General features: G+C 40.2%; 1 protein-coding gene across 1 annotated transcript in view; it reads left to right on the plus strand.

Annotated features, from left to right (window-relative positions):
* chd1l (chromodomain helicase DNA binding protein 1-like) overlaps nt 1–18,316 on the plus strand; it is a 79,049-nt gene extending 60,733 nt beyond the window's left edge. The window contains exons 18-25 of the mRNA XM_067993143.1: nt 604–815; nt 3,190–3,288; nt 6,689–6,759; nt 10,041–10,155; nt 11,304–11,412; nt 13,746–13,968; nt 16,089–16,172; nt 17,577–18,316. Coding sequence (XP_067849244.1) covers nt 604–815; nt 3,190–3,288; nt 6,689–6,759; nt 10,041–10,155; nt 11,304–11,412; nt 13,746–13,968; nt 16,089–16,172; nt 17,577–17,708 — 1,045 coding nt within the window. The 3' untranslated portion in view covers nt 17,709–18,316. The remainder of the gene's footprint in view (nt 1–603; nt 816–3,189; nt 3,289–6,688; nt 6,760–10,040; nt 10,156–11,303; nt 11,413–13,745; nt 13,969–16,088; nt 16,173–17,576) is intronic.
* The last annotated feature ends 3,338 nt before the right edge of the window (nt 18,317–21,654 follow it).

The following is a 21,654-nucleotide window of genomic DNA, read 5'->3' on the forward strand; positions in this document are numbered from 1 at the left end:
TGTGCTTTACATCAATAAATTACTTTTGAAGTGTAGACACTTTAGTTTTATTGGCAAATTGGCAGCCAATTTACACACAGCAAGGTCCCACAACCAGCATGAGATGAATGACCATTTATTCTGTTTTTGGTGGTATTGGTTGAAGATAAATGGTGGCCACCGGGAGAAATCCCCTGGTCTTCCAAGAGAGCAGATGGGACTTTAGTTTGATGTCTCACCCTAAAGATGGTACTTTTGACAATGCAGTACTCCTTCAGTACTGAAATGTCAGCTTAGATTATGCGCTCAAGTCCTGGAGTGGGCCTTGAACTCACAACCTTCTGACTCTGGCGAGAGTTCTACCACTGATACAGTGGTTCCCTCTTCGAAAACATTTTACAGTCTACTTGCAACACTGTTCAGTGTTTTTAAAGAAAGAACTTGGATCCATATGACACTTTATCAAGTTATCAGGAGGCCACGATCGCTTCAGAGCCAATTAATTATTTTTGAAGTGTGGTCATTATTATGTTTTTTTAAGAGCTTATGGTGTGCTCGTCTTAACCAATCTGTATATCTGTTATAACTATCTATAATGCAATTTTAAATAAAAATTCTCCTCAGGCTGGCTTGGTGGGAATCTTGTGGCTACAGATCTCCCTGTCTTCCATCATTGGATAGTGAGAGCGAGGAAGAATCAGAGGAAGATGAAAATGACCTTCCCGGTGATCTGGATTCTGCAGACACAGAGCAGATGTCCATTCACTATGTTCTTGGGGATGCCACTCACCCAACAGCTGCTGACAAAGAGGATGCAATAATAGTGCACTGTGTTGGCAAGTAGAAAAATAATCTATTGTATTAAAACAGTCTTGTGTCTAGAATCATACAATCAAGTCTCGTTCACCCATCACCCCTGTGCTCGCTGACCTACATCGGCTCCCAGTCCGGCCTCGATTTTAAAATCCTCATTCTTGTTTTCAAATCCCTCCATGACCTTGCCCTTCCCTATCTCTGTAACCTTTTCCAGTCCTACAATCCTCCGAGATCTCTGTGCTCCTCCAATTCTGGCCTCTTGCGCATCCCCAATTTTCATCTCTCTACCATTGGAGGCCATGATTCAGCTGCTTAGGCCCCAAGCTCTGGAATTCCTTCCTTAGACCTCTACCCCTCTCTTCTCCTTTACGATGCTCCTTAAAACCTACCTCTTTGACCAAGCTTTTTGTCACATAGAATCATAGAAATTGACAGCACAGGAGGCCATCCGGCTCATCATGTATCTGCCGGCTGAAAAAGAGCCATCCAGCTCTTGGTCTCCAGTCTCATAGGTTGCGGTTTTTAAATGTGATGAGGGTTTCTGCCTCTTTCACCCGTTCAGGCAGTGAGTTCCAGACCCCCACCACCCTCTGGGTGAAAAGATTTCTCCTCAACTTCCCTCTAATCCTTCTACCAATTACTTTAAATCTATGCCTCCTGGTTTTTGACCTCTCTGCTAAGGGAAATAGGTCCTTCCTATCCACTCCAGGCCCCTCATAATTTTATACACCTCAATTAAATCACCCTTCAGCCTCCTCTGTTCCAAAGAAAACAACCCCAGCCTATCCAATCTTTCCACAAAGCTAAAATTCTTCAGTCCTGGCAACATCCTCGTAAATCTCCTCTGTACCCTCTCTAGTGCAATCACATCTTTCCTGTAATGTGGTGACCAGAACCGTACACAGTACTCCAACTGTGGCCTAACTAGTGTTTTATACAGTTCTTGCGTAACCTCCCTGCTCTTTTAGTCTGTGCCTCGGCTAATAAAGGAAAGTATCCCATATGCCTTCTTAACCACCTTATCTACCCGTCCTGCTACCTTCAGGGATCTGTGGACATGCACTCTGTTCCTCTGCTTTTCTCAGTATCTACCATTTATTGTGTATTCCCTTTCCTTGTTTGCTCTCCCCAAATGCATTACCTCACACTTCTCTGGATTGAATTCCATTTGCCACTTTTCTGCCCACCTGACCAGTCCATTGATATCTTCCTGCAGTCTACAGCTTTCTTCCTCATTATCAACCAAACGGCCAAATTTTGTGTCATCTGCAAACTTCTTAATCATGCCCCCTACATTTAAGTCTAAATCATTGATGTATACCACAAAAAGCAAGGGACCTTGCGGAACCCTGCGGAACCCCACTGGAAACAGCCTTCCAATCACAAAAACACCCGTCGACTATTACCCTTTGCTTCCTGCCACTGAGCCAAGTCACCTGTCTTAATATCTCCTTATGTAGCTCAGTGTCAAATTCTGTTTGATGACGCTCCTGCGAAGTGCCCTGGGACGTTTTATTACATTAAAGGCACTATATAAGTGCAAGTTGTCGTTGTTGTCAGATATAAACTCCCACTCAATAAACACCATCAGGCTCCCCTAGACAGTCGGACACAGAGTGATGTTAGGTATGTGACTTGACACCTCCATTGTGCTTGGAGTCAAACCAGTAGATCCTCTGCCTGTAGACCTACTGGCTCTCCTGAATCTGTTCAGGTGGATAGACCCTCTGACCCTATAAGAGGCCAGCAGCATCTGGTACAGCTGACTGGACTGGTTTTGCAAAAGCAGGGCTTCCTTTTGCAACTCTGACCTTCTTCCTTCTAAGGAAGCATCTCATAATTTCCTTATCACTCTGATTATTTCTTAAAAGAAGCTTGAATGACACAGCTGCTGAAATCGCCACTTCTTTTACACCAGTGCAAGTAAGTTATTACCAGACCAAACATACATCTGTTGTCCCTGAAAACCCACGAATGTGACCAATTCTGCCCTACATGTACCACAAATCTGAAGAGAAAGAATACTACAAACTCAATGAGGCAGTGCATCAGTGCAAGTCTGAGATAGATGAAAAGGAGGAACAGCAACAGTACAAACACAAAGCTGAAGAAAAGGCAGAGTAACATTGACGCACTAGCCCATTGATTACTCCAAAAATGTTCATGAAAATGTATGTTGCTGGATTCTCACAGCAGCACAAAGTGCAGAGCACTTATTTGTGAGTAAAATATTAAAATGAATTATTCTTAGAGACCGATACCTTCTCTTTATGAAACCAGTTTGGTACAGTCCAAATGATGGCTGCTTCAGACAGGTTTCATTATATTTTATTATTTTATGTTTTGTTTGTTTTGCATTAAACATTCTTTTTCTTTCAATTTTTACTTTTTCAGACGACTCTGGAAGATGGGGAAAAGGAGGTTTGTTTACAGCTTTGGAAGCCAGATCAGATGAACCAAGAAAACAGTATGGACGTGCAGGAAAGATGAAAGGTAAAGGGGGGCCAGAATTTTAACAATTTGTACTTTTCTCTTTTATTCCCTTTCTATATTTTTAAATTGCCTGCATCCTAAACCTCATTGAATTACTTTACCAATATAAATGTACAAGCTTATTGAATAAAATATCTTGATTTTAGATTTATATTCAGGTTTGCAACGCTGTTTTGCTTTGCTGATTTTAACATCGTAGTACCCAGCGCTGCATATTTCCTTTCTGGGGGGAATGGATTAATCTGTCGATTTTTGAATAGCTTTAGTGCTCCATATAGACAGATCCAAAGCTACCTACCAATCTCAATGGTTATTTGGTAACAAAACATTAGGTAAAGCTGTTACTAAGTGACGTTTGGCTAGTTAGGCAGTAAAATGTACCTCACTACATCATTTTCAGTTGTGATCCATCAAGAAAAGATAAGGACTCATGATATACAATGGGAATTCTCTTGGAATGAGTCATATCAATTCACAAAAAAAGAAAAAAGACTTGCATTTATATAGCACCTCAAAGATAACCTCCATATTAATTCATAGAGCTCTCACTTTCATTTTTGTACTGAGCATAATGTATTTACGTGAGTTAGGAAGAATGTTAAGTTACCTATGTTTGATATAGTATCCTTTATTCTTTCAATTTAGTTCAAACTTCCCCAAACATTTAGCCCTTCCCTTTTCCTCTTTGTTTTTGTTCTGCCTTTCGATCCCTTTCCTTTTGAACCTCTGAGTTACTCTGTCCTTTTTCTATTGGTAGGATCTTCTTCATCCTTTCAATTTTGATCAACCTTCACAAGTAAAACTGCCTCCCCACCTGTCCCTAGATGTTCTGACACCTGAAGCATTTCGAGCGAGCCATTTTTGAGTGTGATTATTGCTTTGCTGCATCACTGCTTTTGCCTCCTTTGAAAAGAACTGTGGCTTGTTACTAGCACAAGACCATTATCTGCAGCACGGGCTGGGAAAAGACCACTGCCTCGTGTCAAATTCTTAAAGGGTATTTTTTCAACAAGAACAATAACAACTTGCAATTCTATAGCACCTTTTAATGTAGAAAAATATCCCAAGGCGCTTCAGAGAAACGTAATCAGACAAAAATAGACGCCGAGACAAAGAAGGATGCATTATGAGGGGTGACCAAAAGCTTGGTCAAAGTGGTGGGTTTTAAAAAAGGCCTTAAAGGAGGAGAGGGTGGAGGAGAGATGGATGGTTTAGAGTGGGAATTCCAGAGCATGGGGGCTAGACAACAGAAAGCACGGTCACCATTGGTGGGGAGAAAAGACGGGGTGGGGGGTGGGGGGGGGGAGATGCACAAGAGGCTAATCAGAGGAACGGAGTTTGGGGTGGGGAGGGGCTTGTGGCAATGGAGGAGGTTACAGAAATAGTGAGGCTTAAGGCCACAAAGGATTTAAACACAAGGATGAGAATTTTTTTTTAGCTGTCGGGGGACCGTGAGCTAATGTAGGTCAGCAAGGACAGAGGTGATGGGTCAGCAGAACTTGGTGCTGGATAGGAAATGGGCAGCACTGTTTTGGATGAGTTAACGTTTACGGAGGCCGGCCAGAAGAGTATTTTAATTGTCAAGTCTGGAGGTGACAGAGGCATGACTGAGGATTTCAGCAGCAGATGGGTCGAGGCAGGGGTGGAGGTGGGCAGTATTACAGAGGTGAAAGTAGGTGGTCTTTGTGACGGAGAGTACATGGGATTGGATGCTCAGCTTGGGGTCGAATAGAACGTCGAGATTGCGAATAGTCTGGTTCAGCCTGAGACAGTGGCCAGGCAGGGGGGTGGAATCAGTGGTGAGAGTATGGAGTTTGTGACAGGGAACGAAGACAATGTCTTCAGTCTTCCCAATGTTTAAATGAGTAAATTGTGGCTCATCCAAGGCTGGATATCAGACAAGCAGTCTGACAACACAGAGGCAATGGAGTGGTCGAGAGGTGGTGGAGAAGTAGAGCTGGGTGTCATCAGCAAACATGTGGAACCTGTCCTTATATCTATGGATGATGTCACTAAGGGGCAAAATGAAGTAGATGATGAAGGATAGATCCTTAAAAATTCCGGAAGCAATGGTGTGAGGGCGGAAAGAGAAGCAATTGCTGGAGATACTTTGGCTATAATCGGCTAACTAACAGTGGAAGCAAGCGAGGGCAGTCCCACTGAGCTGGACAATGAAGGGAGATGTTAGAGGAGGATGGTGTGGTCAACATATCAAAAGCTGCAGAGATGTCAAGGAGGGATAGCACATCACGGTTACAGTCACAGAGGATGTAATTTGTGACTTTGGTTAGGGCTGTTTCAGTGCAATGATGGGGATGGAAACGTGATTAGAGAGATTTAAACATGGAGTTGCAGGAAAGCTGGCACAGATTTGGGAGGAGACAACTTTGGAGAGGAAAGGGAAGTTGGAGATGGGGCAGTAGTTTGCAAGAACAGAGGAGTCAAAGGTGGGTCTTTTGCAAAGGTAGGGGGGGTGGTGATTACAGTTGTTTTGAATGTGAGAGGCAGTTAATTTCAGCCGGACTTTCACATCCCCAGACTTGCCAGGTTTGCTGCCCACTTCGGGGTTTGCGTGCACCGTACCCACCTCTGATTTAAAATTTCACTAATAGACTCCCAGAATAAATAAGAAATGCTGTGTCAAATAACGCCTATTTTTTTTTAAAAAGAGCTGGATAAATATCCGGTTAGAAATGGGACAAACAGATGATTGGATACTCCGTGTAGCATGATGGTTTCAGTGCTTTTGGGATCATTGCAAATGTCATCTGTGGAAAGCAACAGTACTTATTTGATATATCTACAATTTCTGTGTTGAATAAGGGAGGTTGCAAGTTTAATTGGCTATTTTGGCATTTCATTTCATCATTTTTTGGGGATCAAGGAGAAACTTTGCAAAACTGCCTTTCAGAAAATGAAACAAATGGGATAGATCTTATGATAGGGTGGATTGTACATGGTCGGTGGAAGGAACAGATTTGATGGACCAAATCACTTTTTCTTGTTCCAATGCTTTCTTTTGGTCTTTTACAATCCATCTCATTAGAAAACAGTAGACCAGCATTTAGTGCATTTAACAAGATATCAACGGGTCATAATATCTCAAGTATTATGCTTTGAAGCACAGGACCCTAACATAACAGACCCGAAGCAGCTGCATGAAACTTTAACGGTGTTCTAAAATATATATTGGAGGATTGCAGTGGAGCAATTGTGTTGGATTGTGAAACTATTATCTAAGTTAAAGTCTCCTTAAGCACAAGAAATATATTGCATGAAGTAAGGGAAGCTTAAATATGATCAAATAGTGCTGTGAAAAACAGTGATGAGAAAAGTGAGATTCATACACTAAGTCAAAGTTATCATTGGTATTTGTATTACAATTATTTTCTTATTACAGACCTTTCTCTGGGTAGTGTTCTTTTATTTCCCATTGATGACAAGGAGTCAAGAAATACAGGACAAGACTTGGTATGTAGGAATAAATTGCTTATTCTGGATTATTTTGATAATTTATATATTCTACCTCTTTGCACAACCCAATATATTGCACTTGCCTATAATACCTACAAGAATAACTATGACTATCATGTTGAATCTCATAAATTGCATTATTAAGAAAGTATGTTTAAAAATAGCTTGATTTCAGAAAAATGTGAAGTCTAACCTACTAAACTAAAAGGCACCTCAGATGTGGAAGTATGAAGGAAAGCTATTTTTACTCTTCCTGAAAATGGAGAACTTGTACTGTTCATAGAAATTTATTTTCATAGAATGTTACTACATAGAAACAGGCCATTTGGCTTATCAAGTCTGTGCTGTTGTTCTTCTCCACATAAACCACTTATTCTAACCCACTCTTCTGCATGCTCTCCATACCCTTTAATTTCCTCTTTCTCATACTAATATCTCATTTCCTTTTAGAATAATTTATTGACACTGCTTCAACAACAGTTTGTAGAAAATAAATTTATATTCTAACCACAATTTGTAAAGAAACTTTTTCTAACCTCCCTTAATTCTTTTTGTGACTATATTAAATTTGTGCCTCTCAATACTGCCTCACTGACCAATAGAAACAATCTATCATTTTTTACCTTATTATAACCCTTCACAATCTTGAAGACCTCCATTATACTGGATAAAGCCCTAACTTCTCATGTCTCTCTTCATAACTATAGTCCTTCATCCCTAATAACAAACTAGTGAATCTTCATTTCACATTTTATATTGCTTTTAAGTCTTTCCACAAAGGGATGTCCAAAACTTTACACAATATTCAAACTGTTTGTTAACTACAGTCTGATACAAGTTCAGCATTATCTCCTTGCTTTTGTATTCTATGTCTCCAGTAAAACAGGGATTCTACTTGCCTTTTGGATGGCCATATCTACTTATGCTGCCACTTTTAATGACCCGTGTATCTGTACACCAACTTACTTCCAACAAGTATTACTTCACATTTTGCATTTGCCTTCTAGCCAACACCTCGATAGCCTATCTATGCTCTCCTGCAGTCTTTAACAATCCTGTCACAATTTGCCATACCCCACAATTTGCTGTCATCAGCAAATTTCAATATTGTTCCCTCAATTCCTGAGTCCAGATCATTTATTTATATAGTAAATAAGAGAAGCTTCAACACAGACCCAATGGAACACCACTCAATACATCTTTCCAGTTGGAGAAACTTCCTTTTACTCCAACATTTGCTTTCTGCCCTCCAACCATCTCTAACCATGCAGCAACATCTCCCTTAATTCCACATTACCTTTGTCATTAGTCTCTTATTGGTACCATATCAAACATTTTGTGAAAATCCACATGAACCACATCCATTGCATTTCCTTTACCTATCCTCTCTCTTATATTTTTGAAGAATTCTAATAGGATGATGAAGCACAATTTTGAAATCTGTGCTGCCTGACTCTGATGAAATTATGTTTCTCCAAGTGCTACATAATTTCATTTTGTATTGTAGACTCCAGCAGCTTATCAATAACTGAAATAAGACTAACTGCCACTAATGTTCTGGCTTATCCTGGTCTCCTTGTTTGAAGAGGAATGTTGAATTTGCCACTGTCTAATCTTCTGGCAAATTTTCCTTTCCCAAGAATTTTGTAAAATTGTAGCCAGACCTTCTACTATTTCCCCAGGATCCTTGGACATAGACAAATTACTAGCACGTAATTGTTTATCTTAAGTCTGCCTAACTTCTTTAGCATAATTTCTCTTCAAATAATAACCTCCACTGACTGTTCTACATCTATCTCTGGTGGTTCTACCATCCTAATATCCACCACCACCTTGGCAACTGTGATAAATTACTTATTTAGTATCACTACAATTTCCATACTGTCCACCACAAGCTTGCCTCCTTCATTTTTAGCAGTCCTTCTCCCATTTTGACGATGTTTATGAGTCAATTTGCCTCTAGAAAGCCATTTTATTGCCCCTTATGTTTTTTTATTAATTTTCTTTGATACTTCATCTTAATCTTTCTGATAACCCTTTCTGTAAGTTTTCTGTATTCTTTATATTAATTCTGGCTTTTTTATTATGTACCATATATTTAATAAGTGCTTCTATTTTTAGCTTCAGAACTAAGCTCCCTATTCATCCCTGGAATCTCAGCCTTCAATACATTCCCATTTTTCCTTACTGGAATATACTTGATTTGTATCCTTCCCCCTTCTGTTTGAGTGTTTCCCATTGCTGATAGGTAGTTCTATTTGCCAACTTTTCCTTCCATTTAATCTAGGCAAGGTCCCAGTGTATCTTGCTGCCGTTTGATTTTTTTTCCAGTAAGATGTCCTTGTCCTTGACTTACTGTGTCTCAGATATTCTCCTACTTCTAGGTCACCTAATTGATTTGTTTCATTACCCAGAATCAGGTCAAGTAGTGCTTCATTCCTTGGAAAGAGAAACAGACCTTTCATCATAACTGGAAGATGTTAGAGATGAATAGCTTTTATCATGGATAATGGGACAAGTATAGAAACAAAAGATGGCTCCAGAGGAGGTATAAATGGTTACAGCAGAATAGCAGAAGGGGGTGGAAAGCATGCAAAATCTGGCAAAGCGGAGAGGGTCGCCATGATCCGGGAATGTGGCAAAAGAAAGGCAGGTATACCCCAGGGGTGCAGACCATCCCGCCAGCTGTGTACCAATAGGGGATCCCCATCCCAAGCACGAACCCACACCTCCTGCACTCCCAAGTGGCTCTGCTGCAGCCATCCTCCATTACCAGCACCTACTGTCTGGGATAAAATGGGAGTGGTGATTAAGATCTAAAGTTGTTAAACTCAATGTTAAGGCCGGCCTTAAGTGCTTCAATTTCAGTCTTGCCCCTTATACTACAGGGTTGCTTTTGGACATCTGATCACCAGATTACTGCAAGTAACATAAACACTATCATTGCAGAAGATTGAAAAATAGAACAATTTCCATGCTCTTGTATATTCCTTCTCTCCATCTCTCACCAATGACTGAAATTGTAGTTTGGCTCTATATTCTTTCTTTCTCATGGTTCTTATTTCAATTATGTGGTTCACCTGACATCCATAAAGCACAAGAGCATATTTCTGTCCCTGGTAATGATGGCATGTACACACCTTGATTAGGATATAACTTTGTATTCCCTCTGAACAATTCATTATATTTTTACAGATTCAGATTATCCATCTTGTGCATATTTAAATAATTAATAATGCATAGTCAAAATATGTTTAACCAAAAGAATGTTTTTCTAGTTGGCATTGATAGTTGCCCAACACAGAGATCGTTCCAACAATCTCTCCGGTATCAAACTGACAGCTTTAGAAGAAGGACTGAAAAAGCTCCACAGAGCAGCCAAGAAAAGAAATGGTATGTGAATGTTAAAGTGTTAAAGTTTCTGAGACTGCATTTACACTACCATCGTAGCATCAATGCAAAGGGGTTTTGCTTTGCACTGACACTTAAATTATGTTTAAGTCTGGAGCTACAGAGTGAAGCAGAGTCTCACTCAACTTTGCTTCCTGAGTCAGGTTGTGCCCTGACTCTGGATTTACACCAGAACTTTAGTATTGGTGTGAAGCAAAATGGCTTCAACACCAACACTGTGGTTGCAGTGTAAATGAAGCATTGAATTGCATAGAATTTTACAGCACAGAAACAGGCCATTCAGCCCAACAGGTCTATGCTGGTGTTTATGCTCCACATGAGCCTGCTCCCACCCTACTTCATCAGCCTAAATTTATTTTACTTGCACTCAACAATTAAAATATGACATTTTTATTGAGCAATCTAAAGGGCCTAGAACTTGCTAGCTATCATTCACATGTTGTGAAGAAAGCTTATTCCCACAATGTATTACATCACCCAGCAATTAAATAAAATCCACCGGGATTGTGCCATAACTTTTGGCTCTAAAGAATGAAAAAGCTATGTATACATTTTGGTAAATTTATAATCATATAATTTGATGCAACAAATGCTCCTTTCAAAGAGAAATTACATTGTCTGTCAAGTGCTTGGCTCTTTTTTTTACTGTGTTGGAAAGTAATTGAAAATTCCTCCCTAGTTTTTAATGCATCACAATTAGTAAAGAAACAAAAGTGCTTAGAGGTTTGAATATTATATTTAAATTTTCCTCAATGCAAAACTTAATCTACTCCTAGTATTGCAGTAATTTTTTGTGCTAAACAATTTGAAGTATCCAATCAGAAGCAAAATACTGTGGATGCTGGAAATCTGAAATAAAAACAGAAAATGCTGGAGAAGCTCAGCAAGTGAGGCAGCATCTGTGGAGAAAGAAACAGAATTAACGTTTCAGGTCGAAGACTGTTCGTCAGAACGGATTATCCAATAATTTGAATTAAGCAACATAAGTAACAGAGCAAAATGGGAATTTAGTGTTTAAAAGTTTAGATTATCAGATAATTTGAATTAACTGAATAAAGCAAGAGTGAACTAATTGCTACAAATCAAACGAGAAAATTTTGATTATAGTTGAATTGATTCTTTCATTTCAGCAAGTGTGCATCTCCCACGAATAGGACATACAACCAGAGGATTTAACTGGTATGGCACTGAAAGACTTATTCGGAAATACCTTGCATCAAGAGGGATAGCAACATACATGTATCCTTGTGTTCTAGACAGTATGCAGAACTGTGATGTCTATTGTTTATTTTACAAGATAGGTCACAAGTTTTTTTAGTTTTCTGGACTAAATTTTTAAAAATCTAAATACGAGTAGAAGCTCCATCAACATAAACTTTCATGCACTGCATGTAAATTGTGCCCCTCAAAATATTACTTTTAGGTGTATATTGAATTCTTAGAGTCACAAATATAATGACTGATATTGGAACTTGGGCAAGTCCTTACCATGTCTATAGTATTGCTGATGCTACGCTACTAATTGATTTTCCTGCAATTCTCTGATTCAAACTACATTCTTGACCTTGCTTCTAAGCCCCTGATTTGGCTTGATATCTCAAAATCCCCTGCCACCTCTTTCCTTCTCAGCTTGGTTTGTGGATGTTGGCTTCAACACTTCCAGGATCAGTCTGTAGGAATTCCTTGCCGTCCACAATCTTCAACCCAGATCTGAAGGTGTTTTGATACCCCTAAAGATACATAAGACTAAGACGGGAGGTGAAGAGAACAGGGAGAAGATATTTCCCTGAAAACCATAAATTGCAGTTTCAAACTGATCAATGAAGCAGCTATCCAAAACTACCGAGCTTATTGAGTCAAGTTCCTCCACCGCCCCTTCACTAGAGGTGTGCATGGTGAGGGGTGGAAAGTATCAAAATCAGAAAATGGAGAACAATTAAATATTTAAAAAATATAAAGAAGGCGTTGAGTAAAATCAAAAAGAAGTGATAAAATCCTAGTGAGGCATTTAACCTAACCAAGGAGTCACACTTCAGGATCTTTTGACCATTTTTTCCACAGAAAGGATTTAAAATCAAAGTTACCTTAAATGTTATGTTGTAAAACATAGTGGTGGTGAAATTGGATAGGGCTGGTCTGCTGGCACGAACTGGGCACAGTGATTGATCCCTGCGCCAGAATGGGGTAGGCCTGAGACACACTCGATATTGAGTCTTGGGCCTCATTTAAATTAGACCGCCGAGCTGTGGATTCCTGCTGCATGTCCCCAGGCAGCACACTGGTGAAGTGGATTTAAATTTCGGGCCAGTGCGTCGATGGCAACGGTCCTCGGGTAGGGAGGCAATTGAGAGAGGGTCGAGCGGGGGCCAGCATCGGTCTTCAGGGCTGCTGTGAAGCTAGGAGGAGCACTCCTGTTCCTCCCAGCTCCACATTCACGTTAGTATATTTTTTAAAACTTATCTGTCTGGTGGTGGTCTCCAGTGGTCCCTTTAAGTACCGCTGGTTAGGCCGCATCTCGTAGACATGGTTATCCTGAAAGCAGCAAGCCTAATTTTGAGAAGGGGTCCTGAAACAGGCATTAGGCCCCCTATTCGCATCTGCATAACTGTTGCTCTGTATGGTCGCTTGCTGTGAAATAAATCAAGCAGCTTAATGATTCGCATCAAGCCTCGTCTCACCATGTTTGCTCAGTTACCTTTGGAGAGAGACTATAGATATGCCTTTGAATGCCTCACAGAACAGATTTATGATTGTTCATTGCTCCTTATAGCTGATTTGTCAGACCTTGAATGTCAACAACAGCAACAACAACAACACCTTGCATTTATATAGTGTCTTTAATGTAGTAAAATGTCCCAAGGTGCTTCACAGGAGCGTTATCAAACAAAATTTGACATCGAGCCAAATAAGGAGATACTAGGAAAGGTGACCAAAATCTCGGTCAATGAGGTAGGTTTTAAGGAGCGTCTTAAAGGAGGAGAGAGAGGTAGAGAGGCGGAGAGGTTTAGGGCGGGAATTCCAGACCTTGGGGCAAAGGGGATGCAAATCACTCCAGCAGCAATTATAGAGTAGCTGTACTCCATATCAGACAAACAAAAACTCTCCTAGTGTGAATTTCTAAGTAACTTAGTAAGCCAGTCAATGTGGACCTTTTAATCATCAGTTTCATGAGATGTAGGGAGCAGGTAATACAGCTGCCTGCCTCTCAGCTATGAATAAAGCATGGCTAAAGAAGGCTTAGAAAGGGAAAAGGAAGAAAAACAAACTTGAGAGTTTCACATCAAGAGATATATAAATATATACAATTGACTTGCCATTTGATTAGAAGTTGATATTGATGTTTTGTTTTCTTTATACACACAAGAGAGGAAGAAGCCAAGCTTGTCCATTCATTGAGCCTTCTAGACTCTTAACTGAGTACACTTTGTGATTTGATAGCGCATGTGGTAATTTTTCGGTTAAGGTGCTTTCCCATAATCCTTTATTACAGTGAACTCTGTACTTATGGTTACCTTCATTAAACAACCTAATTTAACTTTTCCAAAGATTTATTCCTTTACAAAATATACCAGCTACTATTTCAAAAGACATCATGCCTCCTCATCTGCTTCTGGATCCTCAGTGTCTACCATCAAAACTTTAGTAAAGGAGGATAAAGCAAACAGAAATAGGACAGAGGAAGCCACTGCAGAACAATCAGCAGAAAGTTCAGCCATTCTACCAACTTTCATGTCTGGAGTGAGTGTTTACTTCTTCAATGTATCAGAAAAGAAGAAGCTAAGCCGTTATTTGATTACATATCCTTTTTCTTTACGTGGGATGAGTAGTTTGTTGTATTGTGGTCATTCTCTCATAACCATTTTGTTTTGGCTTTCAGAATAATGGCAGTCAGCATTGCTGAAGTAACCGTTTTCCAAAATTAAGTTGTACATTTTCAATTTCATTGACTTAGCCACTGAGCACAACCTTATGGTTAGTTGTGAGCAATCCCAATTGTGACTGAATTGTGATTTACATTTTAATCCTGTAATGAAATTCGGAATGAGATTACAACAGGAGATTTTATTTTTGTATATACACTTTGAAATCTTAGCGTTGTGCTAATTTTATTCCATGATTTTGTTGTTGCAGTATACTTGACTTGAATTTACTTTGCAGTCAGTTTGAACATTCTCCTTGAATTAGAGCATAAATGGAGGTAAGGGAGCATTATTGGAGTTGGAATAAAATACAATGTAGAGCTTCCTCTACATTACTTAAGAAATATGCCTAAATCTTAACACTTCGTAATGGAGAAATCTTTTTTCAGTGAAATACTTCCAATTAGAAGACATTTTGGTGCTTTGGGCTTGCGTGCACTCAGAACCCAGTAAGAATGCTGAAATGAACAGAGTCTATTTTTGGACTTTGGCTTCAAATGTATTTCAAACAGGTTTGTGCTGGCAACTGGTTATACTTACAACAATGCTTCATTTCATTGAGTCTCAACTTAAGAGCAGGAGAAAGTTGAGCCTTCCAAACAGCAGAGGCCAGAAATAAGCACAACACCATTAATCAATTCAAGAAGCTGCATCAGAGAAGCCCTTGAACTCTGTAAGTAACTGGATGCTATTGCCACCATCAGAGCTTATTGGAAAAAGACACAATATTGAGAAAAAAAATCAAGGAAGTCCAGGTTCGTGAACTTGAATTGTATCCTGTGGTGGAGAAGACAATGAGCCAAAGGGACTCTAAATTTGTCCATGTGGTCTCTACGCTCTCCCCCCACCTAAGGACCACGATGAAGAATCAGAAGTTGAACACAATTTCAAATACAGTTGGTATGCCATTTCTAGAAATGGATGTGGTCCTGCGTTTCCCTCTGTGGACACATCAGCCTGTTCCTTATCTCATTTGGATAGATCCATTTTGCTTAAAAAAGTTGGAAAGTATGAATTTTTTTATTTGCAATTCTTAGCTATTGTTATGATCACTCTCAGACAACCACGTTGTGCCAAAATATAGGCACTTTGTGCTGGAGACCCATGCTGACCAGCAACTAGATTAAAATTGCCTCAGATCATTCCACATTGGAATTCTTGCAGCCATCTATCAATTTAGGTTGAACAAGACTACAACAACAACATGCATTTATATAGCACCTTTAAAACTAGAAAAATGTCCCATGGCACTCCACAGAGGCATAAGGCAAACGGACCCCAATCCAAAAAGGAGAGATTCAGAGGGATGAACAAAAGCTTAGTCATAGAGGTGGCTTTTTAAGGAGAGTCTAAAAGGAGCAGAGGGATGTGGAGAAGCGGAGGGGTTTGTGGAGAGAATTCCAAGAATGGAACAAGGCGGCTGATGGGGATGGGGGTTGAGATGGCGCAGTAGTTAGTGAGGACAGAGGGATCGACGTAGGTTTTTTAAGGTGGGGGGGGGGGGGAATAATGATCGTGTTTTTGAAAGGTAGTGGGACAATGCCTAAGAAGAGAAAACTATTTACACAATCAGCTAAAATAGGAGCCTGGAAGGGAAGATGGATGAACAGGAGTTTAGTGGGAATGGGGTCAAGGGAGCCCAAGGTAGATTTCATAGATGAGATGTGCTTGGAGCGGGCAGAGGGAGAATATGAGGGAGAAACAGGAGGAGGATGAGGGCAGGGATGGAACCGGGGTGGGTGGGGGGGGGGGGCTTTTAGCTTAATGGGCAAGAGGAAGGGGGCAAGCTGCGGAGGCAACTGAACAGATGGTTTCTATCTTGGAGATGAGGAAATCCTCACATTTGTTAGAGAAAGAATATTGTAGGAACCAATTCCTGCTTCTTATTTCATAAGGTGCTGACTACATTCTTTTCAATTGTGAATTTATTGCACGTTCAGTGGTGAATTATTGTGATTTTCTTTCCGTGGTGATTACTTTCCTTAATAAGAATGCACTTATGATGGTAACATGGATCAGAATTTCTGTGCTGAAACCACTCATATTGTGGCACAAGTGGATGATTCTAGTCAAGTGCAGGTAAACATAATCAGTGTATAGTAAATTTTCCCTTTTCTTTCATTTATATTTCAATTTGCCTTGTAGTCATTATCCCATAATTGCATGTTACTTTATACTGTTCCTAAAACAAACAAACTACTTGCATTTCTACAATGCTTCAGGAGGGGAAGAAAACAGTAGACACTGAGGGAAAAAGGGAAAATAAGAGATTACGGTTGGGTGCCCAACATATGATTGAAGTGAACGGTTTTAAGAAGGCTTTGGAAAGCAGGGAGGGAAGTGGCAAAGTGAAGGTAACTAGGAAAGGAGTTCCAGTGGCTAAATAAGCAGCCACCAATGATGAAGGGCAAGGCGTGGAAACTAGGAGTATTAAAGGATTGGAGTGTTTGAGTACGTATGGCTGGAGGAGGCCACTAAGACAGGCAGTGGCGAGGCCACAAAGGAAATTGAAAGCAAAGACCAGAATTTTGAAGTCAACCTGCTTGGTAATGGGGAGCCAGTGAAGCTTGAAGCAGACAAGAATGATACAATTGTGTGATTTTGTGTGGGTGAGGATATGGGCTGAATGAGTTGATAAAGACATAGACCAGGGTTTCAGTGGTGGTGAGGGAGGGGTAGGGCCTGAGGCAGGCAGTAATCTAGAGGTTTCCAGAAAGTGGGCTTGTTCATAGAGCAGATATGAGGAAGATCTTGGGGTCGAGCAGTATGCCAAGATCTTGCATCTCTTGTAGTAGCCAAGGAGGTTGCTTGAGTCAAGGCCAGAGTCATGAAGTTGCTGGCAGGAGATGAAAAGAATGGCTTCAGTTTTGGACGAAATTTTGACACATCCAGGTCTTGATGTTATACAGGCAGTTGGAGAGTGCTGTGTTTGGATCAATGAAGCAGGCAGAAAGGTTGTGTTGCATCTCGTCAGCCTGTTTCCATGTTGTAAACTTCTAAACTTCCATAATATTGTCAAGGGGTGGCATGTAAATGGTGAAGAAAAAGGGACCACAGATGAACTTTTGGGGTATACTGGAGATGACTGTGTGGGCAGAGAAGAAGCATTGGAGACATGAACCAGTTGTAATGCCTGTATTGAAACAGAACTAGGAGAAGGCAGAACCACAGGGGTAGGCTGCAGAAGGGAGACATCTGAGGAGGATGGGATGGTCAAAGGTGGAGAAGAGGTCAAAGAGGATTGGTGGGGGTTTGGGAAGAAAGAAAAATAGTAAGTAAGTTATGGTCACAGTTATACAGATGTTGTTTGTGACTGAATAATGTAGACCTAGTATTGGGGCAGAAGCTAGATTGGAGGGTCTCCAACAAGGATTGGTGAAAGGTGGAAGGTCAATTGTGCAACTTCAAACTTCTGTTCTTTTGTAAGTAATGAGTGACAGTGTAACGTTATCTCACTGATGATATTATGTGTCCTGCCTCTAGGAGTTGCGAAGGTGCCTACAGGAGAATCCCACAGCAGTCGTAGTGCAAGCTCGATGGCTGGAAGTTTGTTTCTCAAAACAGCAGAAGGTTGACACATTTTTGTACGAAATAAAACTAAATGATTCTCAGTGAATTTGACGTGTAAAGGTCATTCAAATGTCACCCTGAAGATGCCATGCAAATATGAGAATAGCACAAATATGTAATCAATGGATGTGAGTCTGGGTTAAGTACAATAAGGTATCCTCATCTGCTGTGTTAACATTTTACCAAAAAATTACAACTGTATTTGAGTTTTATTGTTTGAGTTTTTTACATTATGAAATTTGCTTTGACACTGAAGTATTCATATTCCACTTGTTTGTCTTTTTTATATTTTATTGGGGTTTAGCATCAAATTTGAATTGAAAAAAACTCAACTAGTATTTTACAGATGTTTCCCCATTTGAGGGTATGATAGCTTGTTATGGGACTGGACTAGCAATCAAGAGGTTGTGAGTTTAAATTCCACTGTAGCAAGTTATGAAATTGAATTCATAAAATCTGGTAATCGGTGAGCTGGCACCAGAAAAATGACTACGAAAGCTGCTGGATTGTCATAAAAACCCATTTGGGTCAATAGTGTCCATAAGAAGGAACCAACCATTCCCACCTGGTCTAGCCTATACTTGACTCCAGTCCCATAGCTCTCTTAGAGGAACTAGGGATGAGCAAATAAAAGAAATGTACTCACCCAAAAACTGCTGTTTTCATGTTTTTATCATAACAATATGACTGTAAATTAATCTGCTATTTAACTGGTACATTTTTTCTACCATCTCCTGAAGGCATTGACTCCATGTTGGGTTGTGGTTCCACAGGCAGTAAACACTCTGCAGTACCTCACTGATGATTCTGTACAACTACTTTTATTTTCATTTTCATTTTCATATTTAAAAAGCCATTCCAAGAGAAATATTTTTGGCATGAAAGACAGAATTACAGTGAGTTCTAAAATGTCAGAAAATCCACCAAATAAATGTCAAAATCAAAATTTTCTGAGGAAGCCCCAAGGCAAATAAATCTCATGTCTTCAGCATCTCCCTTCAGTAAGTTCTCAACTCCACCACTGCTGCAAATTGCACTTCTGTGTAATTTAGATTTTTTTCTCCTGTAATAAAAGTGATGGACTGTTAGGTATATCTGCAGCATAAGTTATGATAAACTCGTGTCCACTGAACTTTCAGTCTAACCTCTCATCTTCGTTTATGACAAGGTCAATATTTAGGGCTGTTTTGGTCTGACAGCTTTCTAGGGACTGTGTGACCTTTTTTGAAGCTATCAGTCACCTTTTGTCTGTTCTCTAGTTGGCATGTATGAAATTATATGCAAAATAATCCAAGGACTGGTGGTCGGGCTCTGAGAGGTTACATCTTCAAGACCGCATAAAGCACAGCCGCTGTTAAACAAAGATATGTAAATGACCTGAGTTGTTTTAGGCAGCTGACTTGTAGATGGCATTGTGAGGAACCCTGCACATTGCCCTAAGAAATGGCCTCATTCCCCACCAACCCATGAGGGTCACCTAAGAATAGATTACATGGCAATTGAATGCAGAATAAGAGCAAGCTGAGTAAACAGGTTTGTCTTTCTGTGGAATGTTTAGAAATAGTGGGGTAAAAATTTGTTATGGCCCATTTTCGGGCATATAACTGGCACGTACACCCGAACCAGGAAGCTCAAAGCTCACCAGAAATTAGGCATCGGCCTCATTGCAATAATAGGGGTGAACTGCCAGCGCCTGTCATGCCTCCAGAGACAGCTTGCCCATGTAGCCAACTGGAATTTGGACCACCTGCCTCACCAGCAGCAGCCCTCAGGTAAGTGCGGGGAAGGAGAACACAGATACTAATTTCTACCGCAGTTTCTTTCTGATTGAAGGCTTGTGCCAATTTCGCATTTCTCAAGTTCCCCAGTCCTGCACAGGTATGCTGATATATTTATCTGGAAAGCACAGGCAACTCCGGGAAGATCTGTATTAAGGGCAATAATATTCCTGCCTGGTATTCGTGTTGAACGAGGCTTCATCTAAAGTGAATAATATTTTCTTTTGTGAAGTATCTTGGCTATGTCTTAAATGTAAAAGTAAAAGATAATTGAGGTGAAGTGAACATAGGAACAGGAGTAGGCCATTCAGCCCCTTGAGCTTGTTCTGCTATTCAGTTAGATCATGGCTGATATGTACCTCAACTCCATTTACCCACCTTTGCTCCACATCCCTTGGTACCGTTACCAAACAAAAACAAATTTCAATTGTCCCAGCATCCACAGCCATTTGGGGGAAGAGAGTTCCAGATTTCCACTACCCTTTGCTTTCTGATTTCAGTACTAAATGGTCTACCTCTAATTTTAAGATCATTCTCTTGTTCTAGATTGCCCCACCAGATTAAATAGATTTTCTGTATCTAGCCCATCGAGTCCCTTAATCATTTTAAACACCTCGATTAGATTTTCCCTCAACCTTCTCAATAAACTCGAGGAAATACAATGCAATCTGTCCTCATAATTTAATCTTTTAACACTGGCATCATTCTGATGAATGTGCACTGTACCACCCCCCCCCCCCCACAAGGCCAATCTATCTTTCCTGAGGTTCAATGCCCAAAGCTAAACCCATTACTTCAGATGGGGTCTGACCAAGACAGTACAACTGAAGCATCATTTTCTCACTTTTGAATTCCAACCCACTTGACATAAAGGCCAGAATTCCATTAGCCTTTTTGATTACTTTTTGTACTTGTGCACTAGCTTTTAGTGATTTGTGTACATGGATACCTAAATCCCTTTGCTCCTCCACAGCTATTAAGAAAATATTGCGAGTGTCTTCAGATGTCAATCAGAATGTGGCATAAATCTGCATATATACATCTGAATAAAATTCTGCTCGAACAGCTGTCTGGTTCAGGCAGTGGGTCCTTTTAAAATGCAATTCTATGATGTACGTAGGACTCCAGTTGCAATTTTTAGAGACAACTGGGTGGAGATGTACCATGCACACTCTGCCAAGTTTTATCCAGTGGTACAGCTGAAGAGGACCAAAAACAGTAAGTTTAATGTTATTTTAGTGGGGCCAGGAGGAGCAGGATTTTTTAAACAAACCAAATGTTCTGAAAAAATTACATTCAATTTGTTATGTTCTGATATCCAAGATACTGTCTAGCTACATAGTCAGGAATATTCACAGCAGCAATTTTTAGTGAGTCATGAAATGATTCACTACTAAGCTGCCCTTTTATATTCACTGCGGTTGTCATAGTTTCAAAAAACTTGCACGTAAATCAATTAAGCACCTTCAATGAGTTAACTTGTTTGAATAGCTCCCTGGACCTTTAACTATTTATCTTGTTGGGCACTTGAGTCACATCAGGCTTCCCAATGTTGATAGTATCATAGGAGGTACAGCACAGGAGGAGGCCATTCGGCCCATCGTGCCTGTGTCGGCTCTTTGAAAGAGCTATCCAATTAATCCGATTCCTCTGCTCTTTCCCCATAGCCCTGCAATTTTTTTCCTTTCAAGTATTTATCCAATTCCCTTTTGAAAGTTACTATTGAATCTGCTTCCACCACCCTTTCAGGCAGTGCATTCCAGATCATCTCAACTTGCTGCATAAAAAAATATTTCCTCATGTCGCCTTTGGCTCTTTTGCTGATCACCTTAAATCTGTGTCCTCTGGTTACTGACCCTTCTGCCACTGGAAACAGTTTCTCCTCATTTACTCTATCAACACCGGTCATGATTTTGAATCCCTTTATCAAATCTCTTCTTCACCTTCTCTGCTCTAAGGAGAACAACCCCAGCTTCTCCAGTCTCTCCACATAACTGAAGTCCCTCATCCCTGGTATGATACTAGTAAATCTCTTCTGCACCCTCTCTAAGGCCTTGACATCCTTCCTAAAGTGTGGGTGCTCAGAATTGAACACAGTACTCCAGCTGAGGCCTAACCTGTGTTTTACAAGGATTTAGCACAACTTCCTTGCTTTTGTACTCTATGCCTCTATTAATAAAGCCCAGGATCCCATATGCTTTTTTAACAGACTT

The sequence above is a fragment of the Heptranchias perlo genome, chromosome 11, assembly GCF_035084215.1.
Source record: "Heptranchias perlo isolate sHepPer1 chromosome 11, sHepPer1.hap1, whole genome shotgun sequence".
Classification (NCBI taxonomy): Eukaryota; Metazoa; Chordata; class Chondrichthyes; order Hexanchiformes; family Hexanchidae; genus Heptranchias; species Heptranchias perlo.